The sequence below is a fragment of the Chelonoidis abingdonii genome, chromosome 1, assembly GCF_003597395.2.
Source record: "Chelonoidis abingdonii isolate Lonesome George chromosome 1, CheloAbing_2.0, whole genome shotgun sequence".
In the NCBI taxonomy this organism is placed as follows: domain Eukaryota; kingdom Metazoa; phylum Chordata; order Testudines; family Testudinidae; genus Chelonoidis; species Chelonoidis abingdonii.
This window is the reverse complement of record NC_133769.1, coordinates 7,889,998-7,908,804: the sequence shown is the minus strand read 5'-3', so window position 1 is coordinate 7,908,804 and position 18,807 is coordinate 7,889,998. Positions and strand designations below refer to the sequence as shown.

Below are 18,807 nucleotides of genomic sequence, written 5' to 3'. Positions count from 1 at the left end.
CTTCTCCCAAGCCTCCTTTGCAGATAGGGAAACTGAGGCAGAAAAGTAACTTCCTAAAGGTTACATAGTGAATCTGCGATGCCCAATTTATTAGCAGGACCTGCAGGGAATCACATTTAGGGCAGCAAGGCTGACCAGCACAGTTATCCTTTTGTGACGGGTCTATGTTGTGAAGAATAGCTACAGCCAAACTCTGAGCCCTCACTGGCAGTGTCAGTGTCAAAACACCTGTTGCCTGGATCGTACAAGAATTGCTTTTGGTTGTGTGCTGGCCATTTGCCTGGAGGGGATCACACAGACACTCTGAAAGGAAAGGTGGATGGCAGCCTGTGGCCTGCAAGGTGTTGACTTCAAAGAAAAGAATACACTGTCTGCTCCGAACAGTGGGCATAGAGTGGAAGAGGGAACAATGAAGCAGAACCCGGGAAGGAGCTCTGGTTTAAAAGCTCCTGAACTAAATCCCATCTTAGTTAAGAATCAGCTTATGATCTCTATTGGCATGTCTATGCAGGAGAGGACAGGGTTAGTGTGCTATGAAGATCTTGTGAGAAAAGCCCTGGCCTGGTACTCACCATATATAAGTTCAAATCTCAGCTTTGCATGACCTTGGCCAAGTCATTTGGTTTCCCTGGGTATGGCCACACTAAATACTAAGCCCTGGCTCTTTCTCAGGTTTGAGCTCAGCTCCCCTCTCTATCCACAAACAAATCGATCTGACTAGAGTCAGCAAGCACTTAGGTCCCAGGTTCTAGGACCCTGCTAGGAGTCAGAGTCTGTGTCCTGCTGTGGCTTGGGTCCAAGCTGTGTCACTTTGCACTGTGGATGCAAGTCAAACCACAGAACCGAGTCAGGAGATCTGTGTAGTGCAGTATGGATGCATTAACATGGCTGTGAGACCCGGGTCCAACAATTATAATTCCAGGTTTACAATGAGGTGTGGATACTCAGGCATGTGCTGGGAAGCACAGACCCTGGTTCACAATGCAGTGTAGGCATACCCTAAATACTTCAGTCCTTCATCTGTAAAACAGGGATGATGATGATAATCCTTTCTCTTGTCGGTTTAGATTGCAAGCTCTTTGGAGCAGCAACTCTCTTTTACTTAAAAAAAGGAAACAAGGAGTCCTTGTGGCACCTTGGAGACTAACAAATTTATTTGGGCATAAACTTTCGTGGGCTAAAACCCACTTCATCAGATACATGAAGTGAAAAATACAGGAGTAGGCATAAAGGATGGGGGTTGCTTTACTAAGTGTGAGGTCAGTCAAACGAGATAAATCAATTAACAGCAGGATACCAAGGGAAGAAAAATAACTTTTGAAGTGGTAAGAGAGTGGCCCATTACAGACAGTTGAGAAGAAGGTGTGAGTAACAGTAGGGAGAAATTAGTATTGGGGAAATTAAGTTTAGGTTTTGTAATGACCCAACCACTCCCAGTCTTTATTCAGGCCTAATCTGATGGTATCCAGTTTACAAATTAATTCCAGTTCTGCAGCTTCACATTGGAGTCTGTTTTTGAAGTTTTTTTTGTTGAAGAAATGCCACTTTGAGGTCTGTTATTGAGTGACCAGGGCAACTGAAGTGTTCTCCTACTGGTTTTGAATGTTATGATTCCTGATGTCAGATTTGTGTCCATTTATTTTTTTGCAGAGAGACTGTCTGGTTTGGCCAATATACGTGGCAGAGGGGCTTTCCTGGCACATGACTTGTACAGTGCTTAGCACAATGGAGCCCTGATCTCAATTGGGCCTTTTTCTGATGTAATAAAAATAAGGAATAATCATAACATGGTGCATCCTTAACTTTGACATTTCCTGAGCTCCGAGTGCTTGGCCGTATGTTGGAATACATCCTGTAGATGCTGTTGATGGGGGATGGTGGATCCCTGCTTGTTATCTTTGAGTCTCCAGATCTTGTGCTTTGGCCTCAAAAACTTTGCTGTTTCTTGTGTGTGTTGGGGAAAGGGCTCTTGTGTCCTTAAGCACAGAAGATAATAGGGGCAAAGTCCTACTCGATCATCCAGTCCGTCTCCCAGTTGGCACAGGATTGCTCCCTGGAGGATATTCTCTTGTACTTCGCCCAGATGGGCCTCAAAGATGGATGGTTCAGTGGGTAAGATGCAAAGCCTGCAATGCGGGAAACCCAGATGTGGTTCTCCATTCTGTCACAGACCTCCTGGAAGCACCCAGCTCAGCTGTGGAGGCGCCTAAGCCCTTCTCTTCGGCAATTCATTCCTGGCTAGTTTAGACAGCTCTCTGCTCAGCCGGCTGTCTCCTGAAGGTCCTTTTCGTAGGTTCCTAACTCTCCCCATGCGTTGTATGGGGAGCCTGGGTGCCTAGCTCAGGGCTGTGGATTCTGCCAGGCAGTAGGCTGTCAGGAGTGAGGCATTGCAAAGCTGAGCAGAGCAGCGCAGAAGTATCTTTGAGGAACAGGGCCTCGGTTGCCATCTGTAAATGCAGATAACAGCCCTGCCCTACCTGGCAGACTGTTGTGAGGATCAATACAATGAAGACTGTGAGTTGCTCAGGTACTATGGTAATGGGGCAATCGAAGGGCCTAAGAGATATAGACTAGGTAGAAGTAATCCCTTCCCTCTGGAGGTTATTCTGCAGTCTCAGACAAGTCATAGGCCAGACAGTTTTCCTGATGTGTAGCCAGAACTCTCCCTTTTCTCAGTGCTCTCCCCTAGCTTCTAGCTGCATCCCCATGTATCGCATTGTGTAACTCTTCTCCTTCTTTGGTAGATATTTGTGGGCTGTTAGCAGATCCTCTAGTTCTTTAATCATCCCTTAGCCAAATTATGCATAGTTAGCTCATTCAGGTAAGTAGTGTATGTTCCTGAGTGATTCATCTATTGGTTAGTGGTTATTGCTTAGAGCTTTTTAAGGTCAGGCTTGACCAAGCCCTGGCTGGGATGATTTAGTTGGGGATTGGTCCTGCTTTGAGCAGGGAGTTGGACTAGATGACCTCCTGAGGTCCCTTCCAACCCTGATATTCTATGATTCTATGATTGCACCTTTCCTGGGTGAGTAGGTCTCTCAGGGATGTCTACATAACAATTAGATACCTGTGGATAGCCTATGCTGGCTGGCTTGGGGTTGGAGCTTGGGCTCTAGACCCTCAGGATTCCAGAGCCTGGGCTTCTGCCCAAACCTTGAAGTCCACACAGCAATGAAACAGCCCACAGCATGAGCCCTGCAAGCCCAAGTCAGCTGGCATGGGCCTGCTGTGGGTGCCTAGCTGCAGTGTAGACGTACCTTAGATGTCTGATTTCAGTGAAGCTGAGGCTAGTCAGTTTTTGCAACAGGGCCCAATCCAATGTCTATTGAAGCCAATGGAAAGACGTCTCTTGACTTTAGTGGGCTCCGGGTCAGGCGTCTGCGTAGGAGTTGTTAAAATATCTGCCCAGGGGGCAAAGTTTGTGAGCATGCTAAGGAAACGGGCCTGTCAATGAGGTAATTGCTGGGAGTTAATGGGAGCTGCAGTGGACAGCACTGCTGGGGAAGCCTAACAACCGAGCATTGTCTCCCTTTAAGCTGCTTGACTTTCATTTCACGTGTGACAGCCACGCTTCCCCCTTGGCCCACTCTGCACAACAACCGAGGGATTGTGGTATAAATGTCATCGGCGGTGCCCTTCCACTCGGAGAAGGTGCCCTGGAGGGTCTGACGCTGAGCCATCAGCCTCTGGGAATGTCTGTGTCAGCATTTAGGCATGAAACGTTTCTCTCTCACGTTATCGGGCTTTTCTTACTGACCCTGCTGGGCATTCCCGGGGATTGCATCACACCAGCATGCTCTTGTGAACAGATGGGGAAGGGGAGACTGGGTGAGCACCCTCTGTCTGCCTGTGAAGCACGTGCCATTTGCTTGGGAGGGAGCGGTGTTAAAATGTGAGGTGGACGTGGTTGGCACACTGGAAAAATGTGAAATTTAGACAGTCAGGATTCCTAAGTTCCTTTCCCAGCTCTGCCAATGACTCACTTTGTGATTAATTAGGCAGTTAGTTAATCTTACTATGCCTCAGTTTACTCTGCTGTGACTGATTAATGCTTTTAAAGTGCTTTGAGATCCTGGAGTAAAAGGCACTATGTATATACAATCATTATTAGCAGTTATATTTCTAGAAGCACCATTACCCACGCTGTTTTCTTAATATTCATGCCAGATCAGTGTGCTCTGAGATTTCCAATGTGTTCCCATAACTGAACAGTGTGGAGGCTGCAGCAACCAGCAGCAACTCAACCATAGAGCTCAACACAGGCTGGTTTCCTGCTTCCCCTGGTCCCTGTGGCCATCTGTCCCTATGGAGAATTTACTCACCTTCATCTCCAGGCTTGAGATGCCCGAGTGCCATAGGCTCGCATTGGCTTTTGCGATTCCTTGCAGAAATGTTGATGCCAGCATAGCCCACTGCTCAGTGTGTGTTATGTATCCCCCCCACAGTGACTCTTGATTTCAGTCTCCCAGCTGCAGAGCCTGAATCTTCAGCTCAAGATGTTGAGATTCATAGAAGTGTAGGACTGGAGGGGACCTCGAGAGATCATCTAATCCAGTCCCCAGCACTCAAGGCAGGACTACATAATAACAAGACCATTCCTCACAGGTGTTTCTCTAACCTGCTCTAAAATATCCAGTGATGGAGATTGCACAACCTCCCTGGGCAGTTTATTTCAGTGCTGAACTACTCTGGCAGGGTGACTCATTGTCACACTAAACACCCATCTGGCTAGCGGTCTGGAAAATACCAGCCATCAAAGGGTTAATCGTCCTCATACATGCATTTCAGTGGAATGACTCACTCTGGGCGCTGGCAGCAGGGACCCTGGTAGATGGAGAGAAACGCTGGGCTCTCACTGCAAGATAAATTCTGACTGTGGCCGTACAAGGCCCGAATGCAGAAAGCTGTCAGTGTGCCCTAAGCACAGAGGCTGCCACAGAGTAGCCCTCACTTCTCACTCCAGCCATCAGTCAGTGCAGGGAACGATGGAGTTTTGCCGTTTGGTGCAATATATTAAAGTCTCCGAGGGATGCCAGCCATAGAAACTTTCTGACCAGTTTCCCTTGATAAAAGCTGTAGCCCCTTGACAGCTCCTGAGTTGTATATCCCTCTGTGTAAGGAAAGTCTTAATGCTCCCAAGGACATGCTTTCCCGGAGCCCGGGGGTTCTCAACTTTTTCCTTTCTGAGGCCCACTCCAACGTGCTAAAACTCTATGGCCCAGCTGTGCCACAATAATTGATTTTCTGCATGTAAAAGCCAGGGCTGGCGTTAGGGGGTAGCAAGCAGGGCAATTGCCTGGAGGACCTCGTGCCACAGGGACCCCACAAAGCTACATTGCTCAGGCTTCGACTTCAGCCTTGGGTGGCAGGGCTCAGGGCCCCGGGCTTCAGCCCCATGCGATGGGGCTTTGGCATTCTGCTCTGAGTCCCAGCAAGTCTAATACTGTCCCTGGCTTGGTGGATCCCTGAAACCTGCTTGTGGTCTGCCAGAGGGCCCCGGACCGCTGGTTGGGAACCACTGCCATAGCCCACATAGGGAAGAGGAACATGGATTGCAACATCACTTTCATCAGGATAGAGTTTCATGTCCTTGAGGTGGGTGCTTTGCCCTCTTCAGCTGCCGTGACAAAGCAGCCTGGTCTTAAAGACAAAAGGAGCCATGCAAATATATAGAACCGTCAGGGTGATTCATTCCAGTGCTGCCCTGTCATGTGCAGAGCCTTTTCCTGCAAGGCATGGCACATCCTCCATTCCCATCAGCTTCAGGGTGAGTTGAGAGTGCCCAGGATTGTGCAGGATCGGGCCCTTAGTTTACATTGGAGCTGAAGTAAAACCTAGTGGGGATGGAACCACTAAATAAGATCACCCCTCCCCCCCTTACCCCTTTGCTCATGTCTGGGCTCAAGCCAAACTGATGTATGTTTCACACACACCACTACATTAAAAGAACATTATTAAAGTTGCAAAGTCAAGGATTCAAAAGTTACAAAATGGTAGAATTACAGGTGCCAGCATAACCTGAATTCAGCCCCCTTTGCGTGTGTTCACTGTGATACAGTCTTTAATGATAATACATTCTATCTTGTGTGTGGACATTATGATATAGTCTTGAATTACATTTTTTTTTGCCCTATTAGTCCCACTTTTCCAACCTGAATTTGGCTCCTTTTCAGATCTGCATTCCTTGCCCCACTCACTTCCTTCCCCCCATCCCACTGGTCACAGTGACAGTCTCCTCCCCCCCGCCCCAAGCATCCAGTCCCAGCCTTCTCATCCTTCCCAACCAGCTCCCTTCGTTCCCCTGGCTCTTGCGCCTCTGCATTGAAACCAGGCAGCTTCCTCCACCTCCTCACTGGGGGAGCAGGAGAGATAGGTACCCTCCTCTCAGTTCTGGTGCCCAACCCCTGCCCAACCCATAACAACCCAGAGCTGCAATTTGCAGGGAAAGTCTTGCTCAGCCCCCTCCAGCTCTGGGCTGGAACATGCTCATTGCAAATGTAAGCTGCAGAGATTTTTATCTGTGAAGCTCTAACAAGTCTCTACTGAGCAAGTGCAACCTGTGATTTTTTTTCAGAGGTTTATAGTTAAGCCAGATTTGGGCAGATTTGCACAAGGATGGCCAAAGGCACATCCTGACACAAAAAGCTACCCTTCTCCTCAGTCCCTGCTCCAAAGCCTGGTGGCATGAAAGCTGCTCAAAGAAAAGGTTGCCAGAATTGTTTAATGGGGCAAAACTATATCTCTTTCTCTAGCCTCATTTAGCTGAATTGGTTTAGTTGAAAATTTCCAGGAAGTTTCATTTGGAGGCAGACACCTACCATGGAAAATTTCAGCCCACATGATTACTGTTTAGCAAAGTTATAAGCAACTGAAAACAGGATCTGATCATGGGAAGGGTTGGGCACCCTTAAACAGAGCTACCAGTCTCACCTATGATAGGATTTGGAAATTCATCCCCTAAGCTATAGGCCCGGTTTCTATTCCTTTCTCTCTCTTTCTCCTGCCTATGTTGGTGTGACACTCTGTATCGCGGGCAAACACCCTGCACTCCCATGTTCATCCTTATAATATAATTGTGTGGTATCCAATGCAAAGTTTGTCACATCGGGTGTCTTCGGAAGGCTCATGATGCACTGATCACTGTTGTTATAGGTTGTAATTTCACATATATAGTGATAAGGCTGAAAATGTGTCCTCATGGCTTAAAACAAGTCCAGGCAAAACTCTCCAGGAACAGAGGGGCAGTTCACACCTCATCAGGGCGTGTATGGGACAAACCCAGCCCAGCCTCACAGGAACAAAGGACACTGGCCTAGGCAGCAGTAAAGGATCTGTTGGACTCTTGAGTGAGTCACCCCCCCTTCCCTTGGTCAGTTTGGGACTATGATGAGATAATGCTCACTTGACTCTGAAGATGGGGAGGGGGGAAGGGGCAAAGCCAAGAGGTAAGAAAGGACATGATGAAAGGGAGAGACATTTGCCATGATCTCTCTCTTCCACCTCCATCTACAGACACCACCACCACCACCCGACGGAAGCGCTCATCAAAGTGGAGAGCCTGGCTGAAGGGCAGCCAGTCAGACTGTGGTGAGAAACATCTAAGTTTGTAAGGGCACTGAAAGATCATCTTAGAATACATTTTGCTTTTATTTCATTTGACAAAATTGGACTTGTTGTGCTTTCACTTAAAAATCTATGCATGTGTAAAGGAAGAGATTACTATTGTTGGTATCCAATGCAAGTTGTGCCTCGGGTGTCTTCGGCAAGGCTCATCGATGCACTGATCACTGTTGGCTTATAGGTTGTATTTCACATATATGTGAATAAGCGTGAAAATGTGTCTCATGGCTTAAAACAAGTCCAGGCAAAACTCTCCAGGAACAGAGGGGCAGTTCACACATCATCAGGGCGTGTATGGGACAAACCCAGCCAGCCTCACAGGAAAAAGGACACTGGCTAGGCAGCAGTAAAGGATCTGTGGACTCTTGAGTGAGTCACCCCCTTCCCTTGGTCAGTTTGGGATCATGATGAGATAATGCTCACTTGACTCTGAAATGGGAGGGGAAGGGGCAAAGCCAAGAGGTAAGAAAGGACATGATGAAAGGGAGAGACATTTGCCATGATCTCTCTCTTCCACCTCCATCTACAGACACCACCACCACCACCCGACGGAAGCGCTCATCAAAGTGGAGAGCCTGGCTGAAGGGCAGCCAGTCAGACTGTGGTGAAACATCCTAAGTTTGTAAGCGCTGAAGATCATCTTAGAATACATTTTGCTTTTATTTATGCCATGGACACACACTTGTTGTGCTTTCACTTAAAATCTATGCATGTGTTTGTTTAGTCTAACCTGAAGCAGTGCATTGGTTTGAAGCATGTCAGAGACTCCCTTGGGATAACAAGCCTGGTATATATCAATATCTTTGTTAACCTGACAAACTCATATAAGCTTGCAGTGTCCGGTGGGCATAAGGACACTGCAAGATAGAGGTTCCTAGGTGAACCGGGCAGGCACTCACCCTCACGTACCTCCTGCTGGTCACTTCGGGAATTAGCTCAAATTCCAGCCTAGAAGCACCTCAGCAGGCCAGTGATCCGCCTTGTTCTGCTACAGGCCCCATGTCCTCCTGGACCCCGGTACCCGCTTTTTACATGGGTTTCTGCCCCCCCTGGCAGTAACCCCCTTTCTCTTAGCGGGTTTTCCCTCCCTGGGAACCCATCCCACCGCTCTATCCCCACTTTTGGCTTCAGTGTAGGCTACTGCAGTTCATTCTCTCAGCCCAGCCCTGGGGCCGACTGCAGTATCAGCCACTCATCTCAGCAAGGGGTTGGACCCACTGCCTTACGCCTATACCCTGGTTGCACCCTCAACCACACCTCTTGGCCCTAATTCGTGGGCCACAGCCCAGGGCTTTCCAGGCAGGAGCTCCTCTGCCTTTCCCCAGCACTGCTTTCCTAGGGTACCTGCTCTGGTTTTCACAGCCAGCCTTCGCACCTCTGCAGCAGAGGAAGACTATCTGGCGCTTCCTAGGTTCTCGCCTTTTATAGGGCTGTGGCTCAGTTTGGGGCGTGGCCCCAGCTGCAGCCACCTCCCCCATCAGCCCAGCTTAAAAGCGCTTTCTCGTCAGCCGGCCCTTCCCTGGGCTTTTTTTTAACCCCTTCAGGTCGGCAGCAGGGATCCACCCTGCTAACACAGGTGTGTCTGGCGACAGAGATACTTGGCTAGTACATTCTGGTTTGCACAATCCAGCCAGTGGCTGGTCAAAAGTGCTCAACACACATTAGCTGGAGGCAGCTTACATGCTAGAGGCGTGTTGTGACAGCCCAGGATGGGGGTTCTCAACAACAGAGCGGAGTAAGGCTGGCTCCCAGAGTCAAGGATGGAAGTGACCTAACCCAGATCTGAGCTGAAGTCTGAAGGAATGCCTAAACATAGTGAATGATATGGGAAGGGTACGGTTGTAGAAGAATAAAATAAAAAAAGAACCAAGATTAAAAATCACGTTAGAAAATTAGAGATGCCTGCAAGTCACCAGGGCCCTGATGAATGCATCCTGGATACTCAAAGGAGCTATCAGAGGAAGGTATCTGAGCCTCTAGTATTATCCTTGAACAATCAATGGGAGACTGGGCGAGATCTCCAGAAGACTGGAAAGGGCAAATATAGTGCCCATCTATAAAGGGAAATAAAAACAACCCAGGAAACTACACGACCAGCTTAGTTTAACTTCTGTGCACGGGAAGATAATGAGCGAATTATAAGGAATCATTGCAAACACTCGGAAGGTGGTAAAAGTGATAGGGAAAGCCAGCATGGATTTGTAAAAGAAACAATTGTGTCAACCTATCTGATAGCTTTCTTGATAGGATAATGAGCTCTCGCTGGAAAGGGAGAAGTGGTACGATGGTGATATACCTAGACTTTAGTAAGGCATGGATACCAGTCTCGATGAATCTTACGATAAACTAGGCAAATACATTTAGATGGGCTACTAAATGGTGGGTGCATAACTGGCTGGATACCCTACTCAGAAGAGTAGTCATTATGGCTCTCAATCGCTGGAGCGGTGTAACAGTGGAGTTACACAAGGGGGTCTTTTGAACGCTCTGTTAATATTTCATCAATGACTTACATATTGGCATAATGAAAGTAACGTTATTAAGTTTGCAGATGATACCAAACCGGGGGGATTGCAAACTGCTTTGGAGACAGGGTCATAATTTCCAAAAATGATTGGACAAATTGAGAAGATGGTCTTGGAGGCAGGGGTGCGCAACTTCAGAAGTGGTTGCCGAGTCTTTATTATTCACTTAATTTAAGTTTGTCGGCTGCATGCAGTTGCGGTGCAAGGATCTTTTGCACCCTAGGCGAAACTTCCATCTTGCGCCCCCTTCCCCAAAAATACACATACATTTACATCATGACACGGTCAAGAGTAACAGTTATAATTTAGAATTTAATGTTTCCGTGTTTAAGTAGCAATTAGAAAAGTTCCCTCCAAGTCAATGCTGTGAGCATCCGTGCCACTGTTAGTACAAGGTAGATAGCCCAATCTTTGTGCAACATGAATGTCGATGTATGTTTTTTATCAACTTGAGCTTCAGAGAAGCCTTGCTCACCACTGGCCACGAGAAATGAGAGAGCAAGAGGCAGCGAAAGAGTAATAATATGTCAGGGCATTATCTGTTCAGCTGGGGCAGGCTGTGGGGGGTTGGGTCGAGGGTTTCCAGCTCAGAGGACTGGGCTCAGAGCTGGGTCAGGGCTGTGGGGGGATGGGGTCAGAGGGGTGCCTGGGGCATTGGGGCAGCTCAGCTTTGCAGGCTGCTGTTCTCTCCAGCATCCAGACACAAGGGGAGCAGGAGCAGGGACCAGCCAAGGACAAGGGCAGGAGCACAGGCACTGAGGTCAAGCTGTGGGGAAGCACTTGCTTACCTTGCCCAACGTATGAGCGTCGGGTCTTTTCTCCTCTGCTCCAACAGCACCACCGCTGAGGCTCTTTTCTTCTCTGTGCCCCTCGCTGGGCTGACGTGGAGGCTGAGCCAGGGGGCAGCCCGCTTTCCCTCAGAAACCCTGGTGTCGCGCCGCCTCACAGAGCTTCCTGCCATGTGCCTAAGCAGAGCTGCGCAGCTCTGCCCAGCCGCCAGTGCCTCTCGGCACAAGAAAAATGGCATAGCTGGAGCCCTGCTCTGGGAGGAGAGGAATTCTGAGCCTCTGCCTGCAGCCCAGGGATTCCCCTGGGTCAGTGTGCCGCTGGCAGCCCGACCTCTGGGCTGCTGCTGCAGCGCGCTGACCCGGAGGCCCTGGGCTGCCGGCTACCGCGGCGGCGCCATGAACCAGGGAACACCCTGGGTGCGCTGCTGCGCAGCACACTGACCCAGGGGACACCTGGGCTGCCGGCTGCCGCTGCCGCCGGCAACTCAGACTCCTCTCTGTCCCCGCAAGCAGCAGCTGCTCAACCATTTAAAAAAAAATTGGGGGCACAGCTTTTTGCGCCCACCTATCTTGGCACCCTGGACGCCTAGTCTGCCTAAAATGGTTGCACCGGCCCTGCGTGCCAGTCAATCATTTTAATGTTTTAGAAGGTGTCTTTCTTAAGTTCTATATATATAATCAAACTATTGTTGTATGTAAAGTAAATAAGATTTTTAAAATGTTTAAGAAGCGTCATTTTAAAATTAAATTAAAATGCAGAGCCCCCCAGATAGGTGACAGGACCTGGCAGTGTGAGTGCCATGAAAAAGCAGCTTGCATCTGCCTTTGGACTGTGCATAGGTTGCCTACCTTGGTCTGAGTAAACAGGACGAAGTTTACAAAAGACAAATGCAAAGTGCACCTTAGGAAAGAACAATCAGTTTCCAGATACAGAATGGGAAGAGACTGTCTAGGAAGGAGTACGGCAGAAAGGGATCTAGGGGTTATGTGGACTACAAGCTAAATATGAGTCAACAGTGTGATGCTGTTGCAAAAAAGCAAACGTGATTCTGGATGCATTCAAAGATGTGTTGTGGCAAACAACGAGAAGCATTCTTCCTCTCTACTCTGCACTGGTTAGGCCTCACTGGAGTATTGTGTCCAGTTCTGGCACCGCATTTCAGGAAAGATGTGGAGAAATTGGAGAGGGTCCAGAGAAGAGCAACAAGATATTAAGGTCTGAGAACATGACCTATGAAGGAGGCTGAAAGAATTGGTTTGTTTAGTTGGAAAGAGAAGACTGAGAGGGGACATGATAGCAGTTTTCAGGTATCTAAAAGGGTGTCTAAGGAGAGGGAGAAAATGTTCATCTTGGCCTCTAAGGATAGAACAAGAAGCATGGGCTTAAACTGCAGCAAGGGAGGTTTAGGTTGGAGCATTAGGAAAAAGTTCTAACTGTCAGAGTGGTTAAACGCTGGAAATAAATTGTCTAGGGAGGTTGTGGAATCTCAATCTCTGGAGATATTTAAGAGTAGGTTAGATAAATGTCTATTAGGATGGTCTAGACAGTATTTGGTCCTGCTATGAGGCAGGGACTGGACTCGATGACCTCTTGAGGTCCTTCCAATTCTAGAATCTATGAATTATGAATCACCATGTCAGATAACACCAAGGGAATGTCACAGTTGGCAATTTACAGATGCAGAGGCTTTGGTAGGCTGCTAACTTCTCAGCTCCTACCTCCAGCCAAGAGCTTAGAACATAAGAACGGCCGTACCGGGTCAGACCAAAGTCTATCTAGCCCAGTATCTGTCTATCAATAGTGTCCACAAGACAGATGTCCCAGAGGAAGTGAACCTAACGGGCAATGATCAAGTGATCTTTCTCCTGCATCCATCTCCACCTTCTGACAAACAGAGGCCAGGACACCATTCCTTACCATCCTGGCTAATAGCCATTTATGGACTTAACCACATTGAATTTATCCAGTTCTCTTTAAATGCTGTTATAGTCCTAGCCTTACACACCCCTCCTCAGGTAAGGAGTTCCACAAGTGACTGTGCGCTGCATGAAGAAGAACTTCCTTTTATTTGTTTTAAACCTGCTGCCCTATTAATTTCATTTGGTGACCCCTAGTTCTTGTATTATGGGAATAAGTAAATAACTTTCCTTATCCACTTTCTCCACATCACTCATGATTTATATCTCTATCATCATCCCCTTAGTCTCCTCTTTTCCAAGCTGAAGAGTCTAGCCTCTTTAATCTCTCCTCATAGTGGACCCTCTCCAAACCCTAAGCATTTTAGTTGCCTTTTTCTCTGAAACTTTTCTAGTGCCATATATCTTTTTTGAGGTGAGGAGACACATCTGTACAACAGTATTCGAGATGTGGGCATACCATGGATTTATATAAGGGCAATAATTATTCTCAGTCTTATTCTATCCCTTTTTAATGATTCCTAACATCCTGTTTGCTTTTTTGACTGCTCTGACACTGCGTGGACATCTTCAGAGAACTATCCACAATGATTCCAAGATCTTTTTCCTGACTCGTTGTAGCTAAAATAGCCCACATATTGTATGCATAGTTAGGTTATTTTTTCCATGTGCATTACTTTACATTTATCCACATTAAATTTCATTTGCATTTTTGTTGCCAATCACTTTAGTTTTGTGAGATCTTTTGAAGTTCTTCACAGTTTGCTTTGGTCTTAACTATCTTGTACAGTTTAGTATCATCTGCAAACTTTGCCACCCCACTGTTTACCCCTTTCTCCAGATCACTTATGAATAAATTGAATAGGATTAAATTCCTCTCTAGCGGTTGACATGGCAACCTACCACACTCCCTACTCCCCTTCATACTCTCCATCCACTTATATAGCATTTTCTAGGAGCAAATGACCAACTACACCCTCATTGTGATGTAGTAGGATCCACTCGCACCTCCACTAGGTCTCACTGCCGTACTTCTTCCATGTATAAATGAGAGGCAGCGTGGCCTACTGGTCTGACAGCTGGGAATTCCCGCGTGCTATTCCCAGTCTTGATGGTGACTTGATGTAGGATATAGGCCAAATGAAGTTCTCTCTCTGAACCTCAGTTTCCCCATCTGTAAAAGGGTGGTAGTAATGCTTACTTACCCCCTCAGGGGTGTTAGTATTAGCTAGTGTCTGCAAAGTGTTTTAAGAATGAAAAGCAAAGATGGGCTGGTCTACACTACAGGGAAAAATCGATCTTAGATACGCAACTTCAGCTACGTGAATAACGTAGCTGAAGTCGAATACCTAAGATCAGATTACTCACCCATCCTCACCGTGCGGAATCGATGTCCGCGGCTACCCCTGTCGATTCCGGAACTCCATTGGGGTTGGTGGAGTTCCGGAATCGATATAAGCGTGCTCGGGGATTGATATATCGTGTCTAGATGAGACGCAATATATCAATCCCCGAGCAATCGATTGTAACCCACCGATATGGCGGGTAATGTAGACGTAGCCGATTACACCCTAGAGCAAGACATGGGACTGAAGCGTCCCCAGTGATGTGAACTCTCACTCTGCCTTTATTCTTGTAACACCTGCTATTAGGTTTCCCTCATTGTTCTAAATGCCAAGAAAACGCTCCAGGAAGTAGTGAATGTCTAGCACATGCTGCCAGGGAGAGCTGGTCTCAGAGGTCTGGGAAAGCATTCATACTCTTGGGGCTTTTCTGGACCAAACCCTAAATCTGAACCTCCGATCACTGCTAAAATACAAGGCCACCGTCTGATCACTGTCTCTGTCTCTATTAGTAGCATTGTCTCTGAAACAGTCATGGAATGCTTTCTGCAGAAACGTAACAGAGGATTAAATCTCAGTTATTGCCGGATTGGAAAGGGGGGAAAGAGAGAGAGAAATCATCAAAATAACATTTGGGAAGGGTTTATAAATTGGATGTGGATCAGTAGGAGCTGCTCAGGGCACCCCTCGTCTGATCCAAAGCACATTGAAGTTGATGGAAAGAGTCCCACTGATTTCGAATGGACCTTGGATCAGAGCCCAGATCACCAGCTGGAGGGATGACTAAGAAATTCCATTGCAATGGGTAATTTGTTTGCAATGAAATCGCCAGCTTCAGTGCAGAATCTAGAGAAATATTGGCCGCACAGCTTGATGGGACGTTTGTGCTCTTCTTCAGGTTTTCTTTGTATAAAAACTCCAGGTCTGGAAATATTTGATTTCTATCACCCTGGATTACCCTATCTGTCACTCTTTTGGACAAGCTCCTTCATGAATTCTGCCAGGCTGCCCCGTATGCCTGTCAATACCTGCAAAGCTACTATCCTCCCCTAAATCTCTCCTTAAAACCTACCGACACCACAATGCCTGCAAAAGACTTGACAGTGGTTAGGCAATGGGTGTGCTGCAGCCGCTGCCCCGCTACTCATAACTGTTCCCTTGTCCCCTGTATCCAAATAGTGTCTCCTATCTTACACTTAGATTGCAAGCTTTTGGGGGGCAGGGACTGTCATTTCATTATATATTTGTCCAGCACCTAACATAGTGGGGCCCTGGTTGCTAGATGCTACTGTAATACAAACAATAAACATCTAGGGAGTCAGGCTTATTGGCTCAGATCCTCAAAGGTATTTAGGCACCCAACTCCCATTGGAATCAATGGGAGTTAGGGGCCGAAATATCATTGAAGATCTGGATCCTTGCCATTAAAGCAGTGAGAATTTGACTTGTACGTTTCTTTTCTTTTCTTTAGACCAAAGATGCTCTCTTCACCATTCTCAAGGACCTAAGGCCAGAGGACCACTTCAATATTATTGGTTTTTCTGACCGAATCAAGGTCTGGCAACAGGACCATATGGTGCCAGTGACTCCAAACAACATAAGAGATGCCAAAAAGTACATCCTTAACATATCACCTACTGGAGGTAGGCTATAGAGACCCAGATGGGATTGACTTGTTCCTTTGGTTAATTTACACCAGCCTGAGACCTTGCAGATCTCTCAGGGAACACCAGGTGGAATTATCAAAAGGGTTCTTAGCATTGGCCTCGCTGTTGGAGTCAATAGGAACTTTACTGTTCATTTCCCTGGTAGCAGATTTAGCCCACTGCTGAGCATATTTGAAAATCCCACCCTCTGACTTCTCATCACACAAGCTTCCCAACTCTCTAAATTAGCTGTTCTCAAACTGTGGCCTACAAAGAGCTGGTTGGTCATATGGTGATGGCTCCTTTTCCTTGTTTCCAGCTGCTAAGCAAGTGTTAAGGGGCAGCTGCAGATACATTCAAGACTTTCTTAATGTTAATTTAGCATGCAAGTAGTTGCAGGAGCTGCCACAGGGATTGCAAATGGAAGGGAAGGTGTCTTTGTTCTGTGTTTGACTTGCTGTTTCTACAGTGCCTAGCTCAGAGGGGTCTTGATCCATGACTAGGGATCCTAGTGCTACTGTAACAAAATAAATAAATAATAAGCCTCTAATTGTAATAGACGAGGAGGTATTTGGTGCAATGGTTTCTCTGTTAAGCTGTGGTCCACAGTATAAATATGTTTGGGAACCCCAGTAACCTAATGTACTTCTTGGGAACCCATCATCAGTTTAATGTCTAAGCACCAATTTACCTGCACAAAGCCCTGTAAAATGATCTCTAGAAATTCTGGGAAGACAAGAGACTCCAGCTGGCCAAAGATCTGCAAGGGCTTCCCCTACTTTTCCTTATCAGCCTAAACAATGAGCATTCGTTCTAACTGAAGCATTCCAAAGGAAAAATGAGCAAACAGGATGGTCTGTTGCACTGCCTGAGAGGTGGGGTGGGGTGGGGTGGGGTGGGATGGGGGACATGCCTAGCTAAGCAATTACCAAAGGTGATTACCAAATGAACAAAGCATGTTATCCCAGAGGTATCATAGGAGAACCAAGCAAGGGCCAGCTGAGCCTGCATTGAGTGGATATGACTAATTACAGCTCAAAACAAAGGGAAATAATTAACAGCATGCCAAACTTTGAAGTTTGGAAAAAAGAGATGTATTGATTGTCTATCTCAGCGGGTGTACCATTCTGATTTGCTTCTTTAATGTGTCTGGTTTAGCAAACAGATGTTGGCTGGGTGTCTTCACATCAGTATTTGTACACCTACTTACCTACCTATCCACAAATGAGCCCTTTACTGCAAAATTATTTTTTGGGGAAAAAATCACTGCTTTCAGTCTTCAATGCTATTTTGCTGAGTTATGGTCTAAAAAGCATACTGGTAAACATGTGGGATTTCTTTCCTCTGTTTTTGAAAAACAAGTGACACTCTGTATCTTGGGGGAACACCCTGCACCCCCATGTTCAGCCTTATAATATGATTGTGTGGTATCCAATGCAAAGTCTGTCATGTCGGGCGTCTTCGGAAGGCTCATGATGCCTTATAATATGATTGTTGTTACAGTGATGTTATAGGTTGTAATTTCATGTATATAATTATGAGGCTAAAAATGTGTCCTCATGGCTTAAAACAAGGTCAGGCTCCAAAAATCCATTTGGGGTTCTGGGTTTAGATTCCCAACTTCTAACATTCAAGACTGGAGCCAGGATTTCGCTTCAGGACTGTCTCTTGTATTTTTAGCCTTGTTTTCCACCTCCTCTGTGCAGTCATTGGAGTGGCAAATGTTGTATTTGTAGTGGTGTCAGTTGACAGAGATACAGACCTGTCAAGAGGTGGAGTAACAGAGTCTGCTTACAGGAACAGTACTGATTTTGAGGGAAAGGGCACATCACAATGAGTAGAACGTATCAGATGTTTGCAAGCTGTTGAGATTTTGTTGTCAGCTATTTGCACTGCACATAGTCCAGGCTAGATGACCTCCTGAGATCCCTTCCAACTCTGATATTCTATTCTATGAAAATAAACTCTTGACTTTGCTGCATTCCCAGGTACTAATATTAATGAGGCTGTCCAGACGAGTGCAAAGCTGCTTAACAATTACATTGCTCAGAATGACATTGACGCCAGGAGCGTCTCCCTGATCATCCTCCTGACAGACGGGCGGCCCACGGTCGGAGAGACGCAGTCCTCTAAGATCCTCAGCAACACCAAGGAGGCCATCCGTGAGAAATTCTGCCTTTTCACCATTGGCATTGGCAACGACGTCGACTACAAGCTTCTGGAGAGGATGTCCCTGGAGAACTGCGGCATGATGCGGCGGATCCAGGAGGAGGAGGATGCAGCCGCACCACTAAAAGGGTTTGTTGAGCTTCACCCTGGGTGCTCTGGGGCCTTGGACAAGACTGGGTCACCCCTGTGGGCCTGGGTTTGGGGAGGAGGGACCTCAGATAAATTCACAGTAGAGACAGGCTCTAGCTTTGGATGATGGATCTAGATTTCGGCTTTCTCAAGGAATTTGTTTATAAAGTTATGATCCATTAGCAAAATGTAGGTGCCAATACAAGCCCCTCCCCCTCAAAAACTTGGGGCTGTTACAGGTTTGATGGTGGGTGAGAGGTGTCGCTCAGATAAGGCCTTACAAGTCCGGGCATGGATGGTGTCTGTAGTCCAGGGGTTCTCACAACAATTTTTTTGGTGGCCTCAGAGTGCAACCACCAACTCTTGTTGGTGGCTGCTCTGACAATTTTTCCTAAAATATTTAATTAACTTTAGGAAAAACAAATAAATATGCACATACACGTGTCTAAATCAGTGTAATTGATTTATGTAGATTTTTTTTTTGCAGTCTCAATAATAAAAATAATGTACAGTTGTCTCTATTCTTTACTGACCCTAAACAGAACAGAAACACAAATAAGGTGCTTTGCATGTTCTTATCTTTTTTCTTGTTGTGGCTTTTGCTTTTTTGGTTGCTTTTTTAAAAGACTTCCTAGTTACTAAGTCTGCTGGGCAAAGTGAGATTAACAAA

The 18,807-nt window shown here is 46.7% G+C and overlaps 1 protein-coding gene across 1 annotated transcript in view; it reads left to right on the top strand.

The window, feature by feature from the left end:
• ITIH5 (inter-alpha-trypsin inhibitor heavy chain 5) overlaps positions 1-18,807 on the top strand; it is a 70,864-nt gene that overhangs the window by 41,253 nt on the left and 10,804 nt on the right. Inside the window, exons 8-9 of the mRNA XM_032773319.2 lie at positions 15,665-15,836; positions 17,828-18,137. Of these exons, the coding sequence (XP_032629210.1) occupies positions 15,665-15,836; positions 17,828-18,137 (482 nt within the window). The remainder of the gene's footprint in view (positions 1-15,664; positions 15,837-17,827; positions 18,138-18,807) is intronic.